General features: G+C 40.9%; 1 protein-coding gene and 1 long non-coding RNA gene across 2 annotated transcripts in view; one reads left to right on the top strand and one right to left on the bottom strand.

Moving 5' to 3' along the window:
- Positions 1-14,365, top strand: part of LOC110394509 — a 34,425-nt gene extending 20,060 nt beyond the window's left edge. The window contains exons 5-8 of the long non-coding RNA XR_002435676.1: positions 1,730-1,894; positions 7,296-7,429; positions 12,846-12,946; positions 13,962-14,365. This is a non-coding gene — a long non-coding RNA (uncharacterized LOC110394509). The remainder of the gene's footprint in view (positions 1-1,729; positions 1,895-7,295; positions 7,430-12,845; positions 12,947-13,961) is intronic.
- Positions 1-20,802, bottom strand: part of ELOVL2 (ELOVL fatty acid elongase 2) — a 39,520-nt gene extending 18,718 nt beyond the window's left edge. Inside the window, exons 1-2 of the mRNA XM_021388406.1 lie at positions 20,766-20,802; positions 239-302 (exon numbers count right to left, since the gene is read on the bottom strand). Coding sequence (XP_021244081.1) covers positions 239-302; positions 20,766-20,768 — 67 coding nt within the window. The 5' untranslated portion in view covers positions 20,769-20,802. The remainder of the gene's footprint in view (positions 1-238; positions 303-20,765) is intronic.

Genomic DNA, 21,258 nt, shown 5'->3' with positions numbered 1-21,258 from the left:
ATATGTCAAACAGTCAAAACAAAAGATCGGTTGACTTTCTATAAATGCAGTGCTTTCACAGATTTCGTACAAGTGTTATGTTCCTGCAAATTTCATGATTCTGCCTCGTTTATATTTTTCAGTTACAAACTATAAGATAGAAAATGTTGGCTGTTGACTGTTTCTAACTATCAGAATATTTGAGTGGTAATCTGAATAGACAAGGTTTCCCAAAAGGACTGCAGGTAAAGCAGCTTACCTCGAGGTCCAAACATATAGTCCACAAATGCATTTACTTCCCGGTCAAAAGCTTTCAGATGCTCCTAAAAAAAAAAAAAAACCAAAAACTCTTTAAAGATGAAATTAGGGCAGATTGTCTAGATGACAGTAGAGGCCTCACTGCTGGAAACCATGTTGGAGATGAGGTTTTACAAATGAACAGCAACCATCACAGCAAACCCATCTGTGATGGATGTCATTTTCAGTGCCAAAGTTCAAGAAGTGTTTGGACAGTGCTCTCAGAAAAAAATGTGGTTTAATTTTGGGTGGTCCTGTGTGGAGCCGGAAGTTGGACTCAATGATCACTGTGGGTCCCTTCTAACTCTGGGATATCCTATGATACAGTATCTCCACGATGGCTTAGGATGCAGTCACCATCAGTAGATCTGCCTCATAAAGATCCACATTTGCACACTGGCAGGTGCAGGTGCTGGGTTCTGGTCTGGGCAGAGAGAAGTTCCTGGCGCTCCCCTTGTGTTTCCTCCCCTCTTAAGTTTTGGTTCTCAGAATGTTCAAAGTGAACAGCTTTTATGTGAATACATGAGTACAGCTGAGACCTTCCAGGGAGTAAGAGGTTTTGTAGCATCCCAGGCTGAGAAGCTCTGTTTCTGCAAGATGCTGCTGTGTTCACCTTATCTTAGAAACATCACCACTACCCAAAACAAAGGTATATTGACTTTCCGTCTCATCTCCAGTTCTTTTGAAAAAAGAAAACTAATGATTTATGACCAAAAAAGAAAGTCTCATACTCTCATTCCTCATAGCACTGAGGAAACCAAGCTAGACTGCAGGAAGGTGTCCTGACTGCTGGCCCTGGGAATGGGTGTTTTCTCAGCTGCAGACAACCCCATCAGCAGCCAAAGGATTTCTTTTGTTTGAGAATGTCCATCTGTTTCCAGGAGACGTGCAATGGACCTGCTTCTGTTTTTATATCCTTGAGCTATGGAAGTTTGTCAGCTATCATTTCATGTTGTACCTACTGCCTTTTGAGCAACACTCAGTAATCTGCTCAGTCAGAAGATTGAGCATATTACTGCTCAATCTTCCTGCAGTAATATGAAACAGAGCTACTCCTGAGCTTGGTGTTTTTTTCTGCTTTGTTAAAAAAGAAAAAAAACCTTCAGTGAATTCAAGTGACTTGCAGGAATGAATGTACAAAGCTAGCTGCTTTCATGGTTGCCTTACGCAAAGCACATCTAACATGTAAGTAATAAGGAAATAATGTGTACTCCTTTCATATTAAAGTTCTGTAGACAAATCTACTTTAGGCCACTTCTAAATGGAAATTAGAGACTAACCTCTTCAACCAATTCAGTGGGAATAAGGAAATGGAATAAGAACTGTGGAATTATCATTAATAAGGAAGAGCAGAATGACGCTTACAAGACCCCTAATACTAGGACTGCTTTTTGCATAGGTTACTGATTTCATTGTTCTAATTTCTGATATTTTTCCTCTTTTGTCTGGCTAGGATGAACAGACAGAACACGGAGGAGCTGAGGCAGTTGAAAACTAAATCTACCTCCTTATGTGTGTGCTGAAATGACCCAGTGGGGACCCATACCTGTTCTCAGCTTTGCTCCGGTCTACCCTAATTAGCACTGGATTGATTCAGTGTCTGGTTGGCTTTTCACAGGTAATTTGGAATGTTTCTAGGAGACCCATCAAAATAAATAAGCATACTTCTTAAAAGTCTCCCAGCATTTGCTTCCCCTTTAATTCTCTTACAGGCTATTTTAGCTTTCAGGAAGAAAAAAGAAACAGATTTGTTTGTCTGTCTTATAGATTTAACAGTTGTTAAGACAATATTTTTGTTAGTGCTACTGATTTGGGGAAAAAAAAAATTCCTGCTTTGAAAAATGTAGGTGGTTTTGTGTGAGTGGTCTGTCACCTTTCTGTTAGCACCTCTGCAAAAGACCAGACTGTATTTCGGGCCTTTAGAACATGCCCTTAACAGTGTCCCTGGACAGGTCAGATGAAAATGGCTTGCTCAATGTGATCTGCTGTATTTTTAAAGACAAGCACATAAAATTAACCTGCACAAAAATACTTGCTCAGAGAACGTACTTCTCTCTGGCAAATCACTGTAATAGCCTTTATCAATGAAGGAATTTGAGCTACAAGGCTAAAGATGAATGTACGTTTCATGACTTTCCTTCTGTTGTACAGGGCATGGTTCTGCACATTGGCAGTGCTGGCAGTTTGGCAGGATTTAGGATAGATTAGTGGTAGACCTGTTTACCTACACCTAAAAAAAGACACTGGGTTATTCAAGCAAATCAAAGCTCCCAGGTGGAAAGATGGAGAAGGAAAATAAAGCCAGAGATGATCATGAAATGTAGACATTCCTTATGAGTTTCAATATTTTTGCAACAGAAAAGGGAATAAGTGACTAACTTTTTTGATCCTCTGGGAGAGACTGAAGTGCAAGAACAGGAACACAGATCCTAGATTCTCGTAGCTGCAGCCGCAAACCCTTTGGAAGGAGAATTGGACCCCAGGCATGGAGTCTCCATAACCAGGAAAACCCTAAAGATTATAAAACAAAAGGCTCCTTCATGTTCAGAGACAGCAATACTGGGCTTTCCTAAGCTGGCATGATGAACTTCTATTCAAAATGTTCTTCAAGTGCATAAAACTCTTTTACAGACAATAATTTGGATTAAAACATAAATAATTATTGATTAATTACTAAGTATTATTAAATATATACGAACAGGTATATGTTTGTGAGGCTCTTTCGATTAGGTGGATTCTAAATGGCTTTCTGAAATAAATTTCCTACAGATGAGTAAACTGCTTTCAATCTTGCACTACCTGGAAACCTTTCATATTAGCGGCTTCTTTTTAAAGCAAAAGCCTATAACAGCATTTAGTATCTCAAGAAGTCCAGGATGATTTATTATTTGTTCTTACACAGCTATGCAGAAATTAAAACACTCTTTATACAACAAAAATCTAATTTCAGGCTTCAAACAAAAACCCGAGGTAGGTGCCAGCTTCTGGAAGTAAATGTGATATTTGAGACAAGCATGATAGAAAAAATATATATTAACTGTATGGTGATTTCTTTACTCTTATTGAGATGGCATCTTTTCCTTAATTCCCTGGAGATTTCTGCTCTACAAAATAGTCAGCTACAGAGCAGTACTGGAATGAATCTGAATTGATCAGCATGTTTAAAGAAACTTATTTTAGGTAACCTGCACATATTTGAATGCACAGTTATTAAAGAAGTAGTGGCTGCAATAGGGGCTGAAATGAAGAAAGGCAAAAACTAAGTTAAATCTCAGGACTGTGGTGTAACTGCTTGCAAAATGAATCGCTTATCTTTTTATTGCCTGGAGAATTTAAAATTAATTTGGAACAAAGGTGTGCAATGGGGGACAGTTCTTCATCAAAAGATTGCTTCAGACAACCTTGTGGGTTTTTGTCATCTTTATCTTTTATGATTTCTGTGTTTTAGAGAGGAAAGCAGCAGAGATAGATGAAGCTGAAGGCAGAAAGGTGAGCCAGAGGCTGCAATGAGTTGTGTCACTGGAGCAAGGGGAAGTTAGATTAAACTGGGAGGCAGGACACCCAGAAGCTGGTAGCAAAGAGTTCCTTTATGCAATTTGTAATTAATGTATGGAGTTCACTGCTGGGTAACTTCACTGGAAGTAGGAACAAGCCAGAGTGAGCTCAGGAGGGAAGCGGCTGGCCACCTGGAGGAGGACTGCTGCCTCTCCTAGTGAATGGACAGGAAGGGAGGAAGGGAAAGAAGTTAGCTGGAAGGGAACTTATCTTAGATCTTCCTTTTTAGCATTTCAGATGGATTGTTTCAAGAATCAGAAACTGGACTCCATATTTGATATGGAAATTTCTGTGCTCCACATTCCTGGACATTGATTCAATTCTGATGACTGACTAAGATTAAGGGAGAGCCTACATTACAAAGACTTAACCAGCCCAGAGATTGTCATAGCTCCAAGAAGCAGCACAGCCCTCCAGGTTAAAGGGTGCTAGCCAAAGGACTTTTTTGCCCATGCAGTGTGGATCTATGTGGGATGCTGTGTTAGCAGAGCAATCTCACTGTTTGATTCCTTCCTAACAAATGGCTTTGCAAAGCCAGCAGAATTTTGTAACTGGACTTGTCCTAAAGAAAGAATGTAACTTAGTGTGACAGCAGTGACCCAGGTCATGCAGTACTTCAGAAAGGAAAGTTCTGCTGGTGGTCCAGGTGCATCCAGGGCACTGTCCATGTAATAAGTGAACAATGTTTGGTAGTGCTCTTGTTTTGCAGAAGGTAACCAAAAACAGCTAAAATAGAAAGAACTATTGATGACTCTATCTAAAGATGCAGTTATTGTTTTACAGCTACGAGAAAAGAGAAATCTGTGTCTCTGTTTTGGAAATCCAAGTATGTAATCATTTTTACTGCAGTACAAAAAAGTCTGGTTGAAAAGTATAGTACAGTGGAGGAGAAAAAAAAAACAACACAAAAGAAGATTGTTCCAGCGTTAGCAGGGAAAATAAAAAATGAATGACCTTCACATACTTCTTTTCCCTTTCTCCTAAAGGCATTTACAATAAACTTTAAGTGCTCCAGGAAAGAAAGATGTTGTTTTTCTGGTCAGTAAATTATTGAAAGGACTTCAAGAGCAACTTAAAAGTTACAATGAATAGCACTGCTTCATACTTGAGAAATATGTAGTATTTCTTAAAGATATCATGTTTTGTTTGAAAGCAGTTTATCTGAATTTCAATATTTTCCAACCAGATTATATTTTATTCCCATTGTTTTCTCACACCTTGCAATATACGCTCCATTCTGCTGCTAAAATTTGCATGTGTGTGTGTGAACGTCTGGGCATTCTCCAGTTGCTGTTACAAAATTCAGCACTTTTTGTGACAAAGAGGACAACATCTTTGCAGCCAAATGTTATTTTTCCAAATATATGGATAATGGTTGAATACAGGTTGGCATCCTCTGTGAGACTGGTAGCTTGCAGGCCTGCTGGTTATCTGACTGAATAAGTTGGTGGAAGAGCTGAGCCATCACATAGGCTGTTTTGACATTTTCTCCTGAGGATATTGAGAACAGCTGCATGAAGAGCTAGAAGTGCTGACCGCTTTCTCCTGTGCTGATTTAGTCACCATAGAGAAAGCTGAGTTGCTGGTGGTATTATTGAGGGTGAAAAGATAAGAGAGAGGAAGTTGCAGAGGAAGACTCAAGTAATATTGGCTTGATAGCTACTTGGTTTATGCTACCTGCAAGGGAATGCTGTGTATTCAGTGTCTTCCTCAATAAGCAGAAGAGCTAATGATTCATTGTGTGAAAAATGAAAGGAAGAATGCGAAGTTTGTTAAGCAGTTACAGCTAAATGTAGCCTCAAGTTTTATCTTCAGCAGTTATGGCAATGGAGCTGCCTAGATGGCTAGAATTTGAATAATAGATTTTTTTCTGAAATATTTTGTTTAGCTTCTCCTCTGACCTCCTCATTTAAAACTGAGGACACTTGTGTCCAATGGTTCTCTTACTTTATTGCTGTTTGGAGATATTCACCACTTGGTTAACAGAGCCTTCAGGTAGGGGATAGGCTGCCAGTAGAACCTGTACCAAGCAGAACACTGAGTCTGCCTGAGTTTCCAGGAGCATGCTAAAAAGTACTGCTTACACAGCAAACTGAATTTTTTCCTTGCTTCCTTGACCTTTAGTTCTGCATTCTCTCTGCTTGAACACATCTTGTGAGGGAGAGTTAGATCTTCAAAGGAGTCAGTGATGCAGTGAGTTCGCTTATCTCCCTTACTACAAGCTGTCTTCACTAGGCCTGAGCTTGTAGAAAAAAACTTAAAATGAACAGGAATCTCGCTGTGAGACCCCTGACAAGGATTCACCAAATATATTCCTCATTGCATGGATTGAGGACTGCAGTATATGTGACTGCTGGTGTCTGGAAATAAGGATGAGAGGATGTGGTCTTGTACTGTAAATTCCTGCACAGCGTACCTGTGCTCTGCAGCAAACTGCAAGGCAGGAGATTGGCTGTGCAGGGAACCCTTCCTGTCCCTTCTTTTCTCCTGCTGTTTTTAGGTGGATTATTGCTGGTTCTAAAGCAACTGGATGGTGCCTTCAGTGACACCATGTCAGCAGATAGCTTTGTGGCCTGAAGGTGGAAAAATACTGTCATCCTCTGTGAAGCACGAGTTTGGGTGGCCTACATATAGAGGAGGACACAGCTTTCCTGACAAGCCCCTGCTTAGACATCTCACAGCTCTCAGGGAATTACTCCCAGAGAGCATTAACAGAAAGAGTGGCCTACTAATGACGGGGCTCTGCCACAAGGCTCTCACAACAGCGAGGCAGAGCCCTTCAGTGAGCTTGCTTGCTGCCCCCCAAAAACGTGCTGGGTAAGTGGCTCTTGATGGACACTGAGGTCCATGGTTAATCCCTGAGACAAGCACTGCCATCTGGATTGTATTTCTCACTCCTTTCCTTCTTTGTGTGGATGCAAAACACTGCCTGATGTGGTTTGCAGTTGTCAGTGATGTATGTTCATCACTGTGCTTGATACAAATGGCATTGTTTACCAGGAATGGATGGGGGCTTGGTGGTGGAGGAGGGAGCATGATTCCCACCTCCCTGTTGCCTCTCACCCAGTGCCCTGTAGCGCTCCATCTGAAGGAGCAGGGAAAATATGCAACTAGAGCAGTGCAGGGTAAAGCACTCCCTCTGTCAGGAGAGTCAGAAAGGTACGGACTTGGCTTTTCCTGCAGGCAGCAGGTTGTCCTGGAGCAGAAGGGGGCAAACACCTGCTTCAGGAGTTGTCTGTGCTCCAGACAGTACTTCACCTGGTCAGCTCAGGCTGGGAAACCTACTCAAGAAGGCAAGTTATGGTGGGTCTTTCGCGCACCATGCCAGGCTTAGGACTTTGAGCTGTTCTCAGATGAGGAGCCAACATGCTCCAGGCTTTTCACTTCAGGAGAAGTGGCACTGATGCTTAGGCCCCTTCTGCTCTGGGATTTTTATTTTTGTTTAACAAGATGTTTCTTTTCAGCAAGCGTCTTGCAGTCCTGCTCGGTGCTACACCCGCTCAGCCCATATCTGGGAATGAGGACCCAGGCGGAGAAATACCTGCCTTACAGCCTCTGTCAGGACTCAGATCAGGTTGAAGCACCATCAGTGTCAAAAGTGAGTAAGCCCTACGAGGTAGAACAATTTCTCATGAAAGTTCATTCATGCTTTCAATGTTATTTTGGACATTAGTGTTTTTAGACTATTCAACTTGCTACGAGTCATAAAAAGTACAGTGTTACCTTATCACATAGAATAAGGTAAGCCTGGCTATTGACTGTATTAGCCATGCTGCTGTGAGATGGTGATATCATCATGAGACAAATTGCTTTTACAAAATTAATCAGCTGTTACATTATTTTAAGGACAAGGAAAAGGAATCTGGAAGGTTTCTGTTCTTTTTCTTTTCCCACTACAATTTCTTGGGTTAGCATGAAAGCGTGTTAAGAACGAATTAATAATCATTTGCTTTCCTAACATCTATTTATAATTTAAGTACTTGAAAGCATGCAGCCTATTATGTGGTTTTCTTTGCTTTACCTTGTAAAACACTGAGTGGTCATTCTCTCCAGGATGGAAAACACCCTTTCTATAATCTCTCTTTGCAGGATTTCCCTTCTACAGCTTCCAAACTCTTTTTTTTTTTTTTTTTTGCTCTGTTCATTATAATTGTATTAAGTAATCACTGAAACAAAACGCAGCAGTCACAGTGCTCAAAATAGAACTCATGTGGTCTTAAAAGAAGAGCAGGAAGAAGGAATAACTGTTGTGGCCCTCTTACCAATGTATCAGTCATATGCAATCCCCAAAACCTCATCTTCATATTTCATCCGCTTGCTCGTTATCAGAGTTTTAAAATGAAACTGTCACCAAAGCAGATCAGTACAATCCTTTTAAAAGTAATCTGCTTGATTCTACCTACTACACAGGGGAACATCAGCTTAACTTGTAATTAAAGAAGATTTCTCTAGGGAGACCTTAGATGTGGCCTGTCAGTTCCCAAGAAAACGGCAGCAACTATTGACCTCGTTTTTCCTTTGCTCTAACAATCAGATTTAAAATGATGGTATGACCTGAGATGGGGCATGGTTCCTGACAGTGACAGGCCTGTATGACTGCAAGAGAACAAACAGAAAGGCAAGGAGTCAAAAATAGAAAGGGAGAAAAAATTCTACCTCCCCCTACTAGTTTGAGTAAGTTGCTCTCTTAGGCAAAGCACCAGCCCCCTGGAACTAGTCCTGGCTCAAACAAGAGAAAATTTCCCTGGGAGCAGGAAGGTCCTTATGTTACAAACAAAGAGCCACAAAGAGGTTTTTACAGATGGAATAATTCTGTTACAGTTGCTTCCTTATTTCTCACTTCAGCTCTGGCTGGCCTTTCAAAGGGCTGAGAAGATTGGGTCAGCATCAGAACTCACTTTACATCACCCATATGAAAGCCTGCACAACTTAGCATATCTGCTCCTGAACAACTAGACTTGATGAATGATGCCAACCCAAGCTACCTAATGAAGGAGCAGTGTGTCACCTCGTCTTGTGTAAGAGCAAGACGGACAGCTGCATTGTGAGAAGCGCAGCAAAATAACTCCACCAGCACAAAGGAGAGCAATTGCCATTTTAAAGCTTTGGATTAACCAGGTTATTTGTTTTCAGAGTAGAATATTCCTCAAAGCTTTGCCTTTGTATGCAGCTTCTGCCACATACGTTAATACCAAGTTTTTTGCAGCAAGAATCCAGCATCCCATATTTAGTGCTATACACTAAATGAACAAGATGGAGGCAAGGAGTAAATGTAGGGAGGATTACAGTAAAAAGTTGACAAGGCAGCTCACTTTCCCAAGTATGCCACATCATGATAATTCAGTTTTCCTCGCTACTTTCAGATTTTGTCACTGCAGAGAAGCAGATTTTTTGAGTTAGCACGATGCGTGCAGGGCTTTTCTTACACTTGGCATATGTGTTTGGATATTTTTATGGAGAAAGCAAAAGTTACAAACAGACAATATGTCCTTGCTTGTACTGTGAGCATCTTGTCTCAATTTTCCGTTGTTAACAGACTTCAGAATGAGAGACGAATAGCAGATCTTAAACCTGTGTGCAGGATCTCGTGGCTAGTTAGACAACGAACCTTAAAAAATAAGCAACAAAAAAAACACCCACTGTGTTTTCCCACAATCCTGGCAGTGCAGTGAGACAAAGGGGACTCTATGCCTGAGAAGTAGGTTTCTTGGTTGCTGTCCCAGACGTCTGCAACGTAACTCTGTGTCCCCACAACGGGGATTAATGTGCAAGGGACTGCCTGCACCTCCTGTTACAGGCAGGGGGATCAAAAGGGATTTTCTAAAACATGTTCCCTGAGCAGGGCTCTCCAGTACTGAGCGGTTCTGACTGGCTCCCTTCAGCAGCTCGCTCTGGTGCTGCAGTGAAGGGATGGGAGCGGTAATCTCATCTACAGGAGCAGGATCGGACAGATGTTCACATGCTTGGTTGGCTTTTGTAGTTACTTCTCTAGTTACTATAGATCCTCCAAACAGTAGTCCTTCTAAGATAAGTTCCTGTTTTCCTAAGTTAACATGTTCTAGAGGTTAAAGTTAAACTTTCAAACTTGTGCAAAGTGGGATTAAAACCCACAAAAACACTTCTATAATAATGCCTTTGCATTTTCTTTTTTTCCCCAAACTCTTTAATAGGTATTTTCTTTAATCCTCATAATAAAGCCACTGAGATTAATTCTACCCAGCTGTATTTCCTGTTTGGAAAATTTCATGTATAAACAAATTCAGACTGGGTGAACTAATTTCACAAAGGCACAATGCATCAGAGTCTTCCCCAGTGCTCCATCTATTGAATTATGTAAGATATAAACCACAAGATGCTCCCATTTTCTTGCCATATGGGAATGGACCTGGAAGAAGCAGGAGACCTAGGAGGGAGGTCGCTTATTGTGTAATTATAACCCAATACTTTTTGAGTAAATGCTGAATGCCACTGGGACCAGCAGAGCTGTACATGGGCATAATGGCCCATTTGGCCAGACTGACTGGACACACAGCCAGGAGTGGAGCCTTTGTACTTCAATTTCTCTTCAAAACTTGTAATGAAGGATTGTGGCAGAGCAGCCAAGTGCTGCAAGGTGATTGTGGCAGTGTCTTTAGCTAGAGGTGCTTTAATTGCTGGACTTGGAGAAACGGCAGAGCTGAGCCAGCTGTAAGAAATCAACTAGTTTTTTTCCTTACTCAGAGCATGGCTATAGGCAGCATAAGGTACTGAGAGATGCTGGGGCAGGGAAGGCTAAGAATAAAGGAGATTCATCCTCAGTAGGAGTAAAAGTGACACTGACCGTGTGTTTGTTCAGTTCAGAAAGACCACGTGTTCTCCATTCAGAGGCTGGTATGATAAGCCATGTTGTAGCCTACTTCAGCCACATCCTTAAAAGCAACAGCACTCAATTTACAGATTTGTTCTTACAGTTAAGGTGAAGGAAATCTGATTATGTTTATCTGACTGTTAGAGAAATTGTTAGTGTTTTGCAGTCATTTGTTACGCTCTTTCTTGCCTAGGTGCTGTGCAGAAGCACAGATACTTGCCGAATGATTTATAGGGATGGAAGAGGGAAAAGGGGAAGGAAAAGAATGGAGGAGGAGGTGTTTGCAGTGTGCTGCTGTGGATTAGAGTTCAGATCCAAGCTTCTAAGGTTTCAGCCTTAATCTCGCAACATGAGCAAAGCCATTCAATTTCACTTCGAGGTCATTACCCAAATTCAAAACCACCGAACTGCTGCATGAGGAATGCAGCTACATAACCCAGTACTGGGAACTTTATAGTTATGAGTGCAACACATTCTGGGAAGGAAATGCAAAGTTTTGGGTTAAAGTGTTTTCTTATAAAACTAAAATCACATTAAACTTAACTTATAAGCTTCAAATCTGTTTTATATAATAAATTTTGATCTTCTAATTTATTGGATTGATAGTAGTTTTCATTTATGATTAACTGCTGATTTTAAATAAGGAAAGCAAAAGCAGAAAAAATTTAGATTGAGCATATCACGATAGCTAACGTGGACAGGACGCATGCCTAGAAAGACATTCATTGCTTCTGCAGATATGTTAGTCTTATGAATATGGCTTTTGCTTCCTTCATTATGAACAGCACTGAAAGATTGGCTTTCCTGGTAGAGGCTTTTCACACAGCTTTCCTCATGCTGGGAGACCACCTGCCAGGCTCAACCTAAGCTGACCTGAGGGATATCAAACAATGGAGCAGGCTTCCTAGTGAGGTGGTAGATGTCTCATGTCTGTCAGTGTTCAAGAGGCATTGGGACAACACTATCAGAAGCATGCTTGGACTTTTTATTAACCCTGAAGTGGTTGGGTGGTTGGACTTGATTTTTGGTAGGTCCATTCCAACTGAACTGTTCTACTCTGTCCTGAAGTTGGGAATTTCCATGTGACTTCTCATCTACATGGAAAAAAACACACCACAGTGACTGCCACATTCCTCTGGATTGATTTAATTACCTCTGAAAGTATCATAGCAGTTCTTAGGGCCTTAACTTACGAAGTTAGAGGTCATGTGGAAAAATACAGGTTCCTTCAGTTGTTAGGTATAGATGAGGTTCAGCACTGCCTGGAGTGGACAGATAGCTGTCAGAAGGAAAACAGGGTTGCTGGCAAGGTCAGCCCAAATTGAGACGTGATATACATCACAGGCACCGATCAAGTCTCTAGTGCCTGTTTCCAGAAAACGAGCTCCTTGTAAGCTCAAGTTTCCAACAAGTGAAGCAGATGTTCCAAGTCTCTTTATTTTAGCTGTTGCTTCAAAGAAGAAGCATCATTTCTTATTTTGCATTTAATGTGTGCTGTTGGGAATTAGATTTTGTAGAAAAGACGATTTCTTATAAGTAAATGTAATAAATGCATTCATTTTAAGTGACATGTTAGAAGTAGCACTGATGGTACCTAGAGCTGTTACAGATGATTTAAGTATCACTTCATATATCCTTAAAGACAGATAAAATGGGCATCTGCCTAACCTAGAGAACAAATAAAGGCCAAATAAAAAGTAACTAGCAGACATGGAATAACTATTTGACAGAAAAACCTGTTGTCTGACAGAACTGGAAAAGTTAATGATGAAAAATCTATTAAATCTATTATAGAATACTAAGGAGTTAAGAAAAAAAAAAAAGCAGCAACAAAACACAGTTCCCCTAGAAAACAGACTACAGAAAGAAACACACCTTTTTTGAAGTCTGTAGAATTTGTAAATGCAGTGGGGTAGCAAATGTAGCAGTGAGAGTTATTTAAACAAGTGAAGTAAAAGAAATGAAAATATCCCGAGTCTTTAGAACTAACCATTTACTTGAAATGATTTATTTCAGCAAGATACTAAGACAGAATCAGTAGGTGATATTTGAAGATGTCCTTCAGGGCTTTTTCTAGCTAGGTCTAAGCACTGTGCCATCTGAGGGTTCTAATTGCATTGAACACTTCCTTCATCCTAACTATACACGTTTCTTCTTTATAATTTAGATACAGTTTTCTGATGTATTAACTTGAAGATCTGAACAACAGAATGTTGATGATAATATATCTCACAATGGCTTATTGAGTCAAGTGCAAGATAATTTCAGGTAATAAATATTCAAACCTCATCTAATTCTGGATTGAGGAATGAATTAATCATGGCAGTTTAATGATCTCATTTTGCTTTTAGGGTCACAGAGGGTCATGCTGCAGTGAATACCTTGTTATTCAGTTCAGTATTAATTTGCATGACAGTATCACTTCCACAGTGGTGTGTCCTCTTCATGTAAATAACCACCTTATTGCAGCCAGTGAGAACTGTCATGAATCATGTTTGCATCGGTGTCTACCAGTGCATTCATATTTGGAGGAGAACCTATGAGGGGTAGGGGCAACATTTTTAAAAAAAAAAAAAAGTACACGAGCCCCCAAATTTGCTGAAGACTAGGAGACTGATATGGGTTTCTTTGGTTTTAGCTTATCAGGATATTCCTTATCAACGGAGTGCTTAGGACTTGAGTATTTCTGAATGCACATATACCAAGTGGAGCCATGAGCTGTGAGCCAAAATCTTGAAATACAAACCCTCTCTTACACTCATGAGAACACATCTAGAGGGAAAATGATATAGTGCTGTGTTGTTTCTCCCTTTTACACCCGTCCTCTTGAATCTGTTCTCTGGGTTGGGCTTCAGCTTTGTAGTTTTCAACCAAAAGACTCTCTGATCTAAATTCTGCCATCTCTCAAGGGTGTCACAGAAGGAGATGACTTCCTTTTGCACACACTAAGTAAGAAAGTTAGTATCTTAAACTTTGATCTTAGATAAGATACAATCAAGGTACTATTTTCTTTGAGCACGATACGTTACAGTCTTACCATAGGCTACAGCTTATGCTTGATTAAAATAAATTATTTCATAAAAAGTTGTATTAAATGAAGTCCTGAGGATATGCTTCAATGATATCTGATGTGAAATACCATTATGCTGCTAATTTAGTAAGTGTAAAGTGGAAGAGAGGAGTGGTGCTTTAGGGTAAGCTACAGGGGATATTTTTCAGTTTTTCATTGTAAGCAAAATAACTCTCATCTAGTCTTTTATATTTCAATTTTTTTTTTTTTTAGATACTATTTGAATGGAAGCTTACAAAATCTCTACCACTAAGGAAGGAATAACTGCACTGAAAACAAAAGGTTCTCAATATTGCCTTTCACTGAAATGGAAAGCTACTGGTATTTCTCAGAGCAATAAAACTAAATGCTACTCTTTCTATATCTATGCACATATTTCCTAATTTTGAGCCAATATCCAAATGCGTTTCTGCTCTCAGAAATCACTAGCTGTGTCTTAGCTTTCAAGGGGAGTGTGAGCATCCTGTGATGCTTTTGACACAGCAGAAAAATAAAAATCTTAGCCTAGGTAACTATAGCCTTCTGCAAGAAAAGAGAAGTTTGGAAATTAAACAGAATACCACAAAACCAGAAAAAAGTTATATACTTTGACTTCCATGGTTTTTGGCATGGATAGATTCATGATTCATTATCTTTAAGCTTCCAGTTAAAGCCATTTGCTCCAGTGTTTGGAGTGTTTGGAGAGGAAAAAATCCAAGGGTGCTTTTTTTGGGTCACGCCAGAATCCTTAAATATCTTTTTCAAAGGAAGGTGCTGATTTCTAGGGGGAGATTTGTATTTCTGGTGCAACTCATGTAAAATACCCTTTGGAGGGTGAAGACAACTGCTGATATCAAGCACACCTGCACAGTGGCAGGCTTAGAAGGCATCTGTCATCTCTGCTTTCTAAAAAAGCAGAAGGTGAGGAGAAGAAAGGAATTTATAAGCACTCTGCTAATCTGAACTGTTTTTTTTATATACTTTTTTTCTGAAGTCTTTTTCATTCATAAGCTTGGAAATTATGAGGTTTTTGTCTTGCTTCATTTGTAGCTTTCTGTCAGTATTAAAAGACGCGTTCAGAAAGAGCATAGGCCAAGGCCTAGTTTGGTTCCAGTGGAACCTGCCACAGTCAAGACTTCTTGTATTGTCTCCTGTGTAACAGCAAAGTGACACTGGCATTCTATCCCAGGAAGTGGAGCAAGGAAACATCATCTCTGCTGAGAGAAGAGATGCAGATGTTTCTACAAACATTGCACAAGGATGTTTTCATCAAACTAGAAAAGTTTTTGGATTTGTAAAGAAGAGCAGTTGCAAATTGATTAAACTATTTCATCTGTGAGGAGATGTGAATAACAGATCAACAAGCCTGTAGATACAGAACTAGACTTTGTGGCATTCTCCTTGGAATTGCACGGACTATTGACAAACACTGAAGAAAAATGTGTCCATAATAAAATACTGTTCTGCCACAAATACCAACTCTTAGCGGATGCAGAGCTCACACGACCTCACATCTGACCTTCTGAACTGCAGTAGAAGTAACTTGGCTTGCTGCAGTCTGTGACAGGAGAGCAAGTGGGTGTGGGTGGTGCTATTCAGAACTGCCTTGCTGATAGATGTGCCAGTTCCTTGGCATGGAAATCACCCTGGATGACTTTGCCAGCCATTTATTCCCTGCCAGTTTGAGAGCACATTACTTTTGGGAGCAGTTTTACCCAGCTCAGAGTGAACTGCAAGAAACAAAGTGGTTTTTTTTGTTTGTTGTTGTTTTTTTTTTTTTTTTTTAACTTTATGCTGGCTGTGAAAATGCAGGTGTAATATAGGGAAACAAAGAAACAGTATCTGATGCATATTTTCCAAAATGTTACTTGAGAACACATAACAACACTTCAGGAGGAAAATACCTTCTCCTTCTGTTAACGGGTCGTTACTTAATCTTTTCCCTCTTTTTTTCCCTTAGATCTTTGAGAGCAAGAACCTGGATTTCAAATGTTATTTCACGTTTTTGACTTCAGTTGTGATGAAAGAAGAATAGGTGAGGAGGGGAAAGGAAATGACTGCTGGTTTTCCAGTTTAAAAAGGAAGCCAGAAAGAGAGCATGGGAGTCTTTCCTCCACCACCTCCCCCCAAAATTCTAAATTTACCAATTTCCAGGCCTTAAATCAGAGCAATGAGTTCCAAATCACCTCTTTAAAGGGTATGGAACCTCAGTAAAAGGGAACAGTCTGCTGGCATGGGATAAGAGGGTGCACAAACTAATGAGCTCCCTTCCTGCCTTAACGACAACAGTAGGTATCCTAGAGTTTAATCCACATATAACCGGAATGTTGAAGTCCAGAACTCTTAAACCAATTATACCGTGGAAACATCCAGACAGCTGCTTCTCTCCAAGCAAAATAGAAATGCTAATGACTGTGCTGCTTGGTGAGGCCCCAGCAACACCACGTGTCTGTAACAGCATGAGATACTGTCACACAGAAGAAATAAGAGCAACCGTAGACTTCTCTTCATCTCTATAGGGTACTCCTCCAGTTAGACTGCCATAGCACGTTGCCTTTGTTCACAGCAAAATGTTTTGGATGATAACTAGAGACTAGCTTACTTTAGGGAGTCTTTAAGAACTTAGAAAGGAATGGTTTTATTGAGATTCCCTATGTTTGATTTTACGGTAGCTATTTGAAACTTGGCCACCCAACTTCCATTCCTTGCTGTGTTCGGCTTTCAAATAATGACACAGAATATGAAGAACTTATTGTTTCATTTCCATTTCTGTCCTCCTCATGGGGAAAAAAAGCAAAATGTTCCCCAATGGTGATTAAAACTATCTCATTTTATTGTCCTTTAATTGCATATGTTCATACAGCCATTTCTGACACATAGGCCTTTATTTCCTTCAGTTTGTGACTTCTGACCTTGACCACTGTATTGCTGTCAATTTTCTCTAATGAAGAGCAAATGCAGTGCAGTATAAAAGTCATTAACTGAAGGAATTTAAGATTAAAAAAAAACACCAAAAAAACCCAAACACAAACAGCCCACTCAGTTGTTGTTAGAGTGACATCTAATCAGAGTACTTTCAGTATTAATGCCAATGTAACCGAATTTGTAAGAAATGATACCTCCTTCCCTTCAAGATTAAAGTTTTGGATTGCTTTTTGTTTGTTTGTTTGTTTTGCTGTGTTACCTAGGTATATAAGTAGCCCCACAGAAGACATAAATATTCACTTAATTTCATATTGAATCCTCCTTGTTAGCTGGGCAGCAGTCCTGTGGGTAAAGATGTAGCCACCATGTTTCAAGTATTTAGCACATAGTAAGTCAAGGTCCATGCAGGCTGGATGCAACTAATGAATTTATGAGCTCAGCTGTTGCCAGGCTTTAACAAATTGGCTGATAAATTTGACATGCCTGAATTCTTAAGCATGTCATTTGTAACATGGCAGTGTTGCAGGCCCCAGTCTCACTAGGTGCTGCTTCTCTGCTATAGCAGGGGAGTGCTACTTGGGCCCTTCCATGGCTCCATCACAAGGCAGACATCCCAGCAGCTCTCTGGCTCTGTGATACACTTAGTTTTATCCTTCTAATTTCTTTCCATCCTTTCTTTGATTACAAGTCAAGCTTCACTTGTGACATTTTACTTTATAACTAAATCTGTACTCGAGACTCAAATTATACATGATTTATTTCTAAATGCCAATCAACGCCTTGGCTTCTAAATTAGTTTTATAGGCAGCAATCAGCAAAAACTCTCATATAGCATGGTATGAAAACATTAGGCAAAATTCCTACCTGATGCGATTTACACTTGAAGCTGGCTTAAATCATGGAATAAACTAGCACCGTGTATTTACATTCTTCTCGAGCTTATTCATACCTAAAGAAAATACTACAGCATTTTTTTCCCCCAACTTTTGCATCAGATGCTTGATTTTGAAGATTTTGGATCTGATTAACTATTTTCTTTAATAAAAGTCAATAAATGCTATTAAACTAAATTAACATGAAATAAAGTGTCTGATGAACAACAGGTATTTGTTTCTTTTGACAAGTCAGAGTGATTGCAATGAAGATACAATGACCAGTCTTAAAGAATGGGTGGGATATTCCTAGGGAAGAAAGAAGTCAACAAGAAGGCCAGGATGCAAGTTTATATAATAGGTATTTATAAGTAGCTATGCAAATAAGAATTTATTTATCAAGCATCATACCCTGATACAATGGCCGTGGTGCTTGGAAGAGTTAGGTGTCCTTCTTCATCAATCTCAAATTACACTGGTTGCTTAAGTTTCTTAGAAAACTTAAAATATTCTACCTCCTATCTAAATAACCCATCTGCACCTGGACTGTTGTAGAGCTACTTGAACCTATTAAATACAGTGTCATGCCATCCTCATGTTTATGCTTACCTTAGTGCTATCTAGCCTCTTTGTAAGCATTAGTTGCCATGCGCTGTGCAAGGTTACACACTCTCACTCTGTAAATGTGGGATTTGACCCCATGAAAAATATACTGACAAATCAAAATTTATAATCGGTTTAAAGTTCAAGGGTGCAGCCAAATCCTTAGCCAGTGTAGTTTGACCTAGATCCACTGAAGTAAGCACAGCCGTAATGAACTACATAAGCAGAACTGTCCCACTGTGATTCCCTTCATAATGTGGGGATGATAAGGAAACACTTAAAGCCTCATGAAGACTGTTATGCTGCTTCAACAAAATGATTCTTTTTTTTTTAAAGTGTCTTAATGCTATGTTCTACAAATAATAGTGATGCAATGCCTGTGATGTTGATGAAACTCTCTCATTAGAGTAGACGGGACACCAGTAACACACACTTGCCTATGCCACTTCAGAAAGGAATGATAAGATACTGTTCATAGTTCTTGGCCTAAAATCTAAGTTTATTATTCATTTGCTCCCGATACTGTCAGTAGCATTCTCCTCTCTTCCCTCAGTCAGCTCCAGGACAACCTAGACACTCATGAGCTACAACTTTTAACCCTGCATTAGTGCCATTCCAGCAGTTTTCATCAAAAGTTTGGGTTTCATCTTCAGGCGCTAATACTCTCAGCATACTCTTTCAAACTTTTAGAACCAAAGCAATTTTCAGCTGTGGTTCCACTTAAGGGACTTTACCAAACTGGCCATTTTCTCCTCAGAATGCCTGTATTTATGAATAATGATAGCAAAATCTAAGCCACTTTTCAACACTAACAGATTATTGCAGATACTGGAGAGCAACAACTTGCTAATAGAACTCATGCTAATAGAGCTTATGTGTAACTCTGAACAGCTGTGTCTGGCTACTGCTGCCAGCTGTTCAAAGAGTAATTCAAAGGTTAATGAAACAGCTCTAAGAACCAGAAATAATAGGTTAAGAAAAAGTGTCAACTATCATTTCCGTTAGCAGGAATACAAAGTTGTCAATGTCCGTCATTTTTTTTATTTGTACCCATATAACTGATGTCATCTCAGTCCAAATGAGATGAGTCCAAATGAAATACTTTACCTGTTTCGGGCTATTCTAACTTTCTCTCAAGCTGTCTCAACCTGGATGTTACCTGTACCAGTCACTGATAATTAATACAAATTACTTCCTGGAACACCAGGTTTATTTGTAATTGGAATCATTTATCATAAAAGAGACAGCATCAGTGGCTGGTAGTATTAAAATACTACCATTAAACTACCATGTATTAAAATACAAAGCCCAAAGGCGTTGTCCAGTTGAATTATAGAATTTTTAGAATGACTTGGGTGGGAATGGACCTCAAAGATCATCAGGTTCCAACCCCCCCACTGCAGGCAGGCTTGCCAACTGCTAGATCAAGTACTAGACCAGTAACTTAGTCATGTTTTGTTTTCCTGTCTTACCCGGCACTGTAAGAAATAGCTGTTCAGTAATGTAGTGGAAAGCCATTCTAGAGCTCCTAGGCATTCATGGCACTGAGCTTGCCAGAGTTCAAGAAGCATCTGGACAATGCTCTCAGGAATATGGTCTGATTTTGGGTGGTTCTGTATGGAGCTGGGAGTTGGACTCAGCAATCCTTATGGGTCCCTCCCAACTTGGGATATTCTGTGATTCTATAAACTTGTGCACCATTTCTGGTCTTTCTCAGGAGGAAATTTTCCTATCTGTCATGTACCTCAGAGTGGATTGCAAACACACTGAATAGGAGAAACAAGTTCAGAATTACAGAAGGTGACTGTTAGGAAGAGGACTCAAGTTAATTCATGGAAAGAGTTTGAATATCATTCATATCTCAGCAGATCACTGTGAAGGGGATTCCAAATTGATTTGTACACACAAAAGGCAGAAATTACAGTATATATTGCAAAATCATTTGGGAAAAAAAATTGCTGTTAAGTTGTATGAAAGAAGAATTAGGTTCTATTCAAAATAACGTCACCACTTCTGATACAACCAGCTTGGACAGAGTATTCAGCCCCGTTATGCCTTGGAGTGCAGAACATCTGCACGGTGCTCTTCTACTGTGTAAGGTTAGCACTGCACTTCGTGCCGCGCTGCTCGCAAACGGGATGAGATCCTCCAGGGAAGTTAGCACGACAGCAGGACACGATGCGCTCTGGGGAGAAGCTCCTACTTGCTAAACAGATGGCTGCACTGTTCCACTCCAACTCTCCTAAATGCCAGACTGGAACCTAAAACTCCATTGTTCGTGGAAAAAAAGAAAGTGTGCCGCGGCAGATTGTATGGCTAGTGCGGGTGCTTCGATTATCATGCCATCGGCAGTAATCTCTTTATGTAAGCTGCTCAAACGCCCCTCGAAATAGAGAAAAACGGACCTACTTGCAGGCAGGGAGAGAACGGAGCGCACCTACCGGAGCAGCCCCGCACGCTTCCAAGGGGACTACGCACCGCCCACCCCCAGCGCCCACCATGCTGTTCCTCCAGCCTCTTCCCCGCTCCCCGCCTTGCTGCCCTCTCTGCCCGCTCCCTCCCCGCGGCCGGGGCTCCGCCTGCGGCCCGGGGTCCGCTCGTGTCCCGGAGCCGCCATTTCGCGGCCTCCCGCACTCACCATGGCGCCGCGGCGGCGAGGCGCTGTCCAGGGTAGCGGCCCGGCTCTGCCGCCGCGCCCGCCGCGCCCGCCCTATAAGGCACCGCCTCCGGCCCGCCGCACCGCCTCCCGGCCGACAGCCCGAGGGACGGAGCCCCGCCACCGCCCCGCTGTCGGCGTGGAGGGTGGCAGGAGGCCTCTGAGAAACCGCGGGGAGGGTTCAGCTCCGGAGATGCCAGTTTGGGAGCATGCAATCGGTGCCCCGGCGCTCCTATTTGCACTGGAATTGCCCTGACCCAAAGCCTCGGTTCTTCCACGCGCCATGCCAAGCTGAGATTGATGTCCCTGCTCTACCGAACTGGGGCAATGGGTAGCCATCTGTTTGTTTAGGTTGTCCAGGGAAGAGGTGAAAGTCCCACAGAGCGTGAGCTACTGGCCTCCGCCATGACTGCTCAGATACTAAACAGGAGAAAGGCAAGGGGACAAGCTTTTTGCCTGTCGGAACAAAGACAAC

The sequence above is a fragment of the Numida meleagris genome, chromosome 2, assembly GCF_002078875.1.
Source record: "Numida meleagris isolate 19003 breed g44 Domestic line chromosome 2, NumMel1.0, whole genome shotgun sequence".
Taxonomy (NCBI): domain Eukaryota; kingdom Metazoa; phylum Chordata; class Aves; order Galliformes; family Numididae; genus Numida; species Numida meleagris.
Note: the sequence above shows the minus strand (reverse complement) of the source record. Positions and strands in the feature narration are given on the sequence as shown.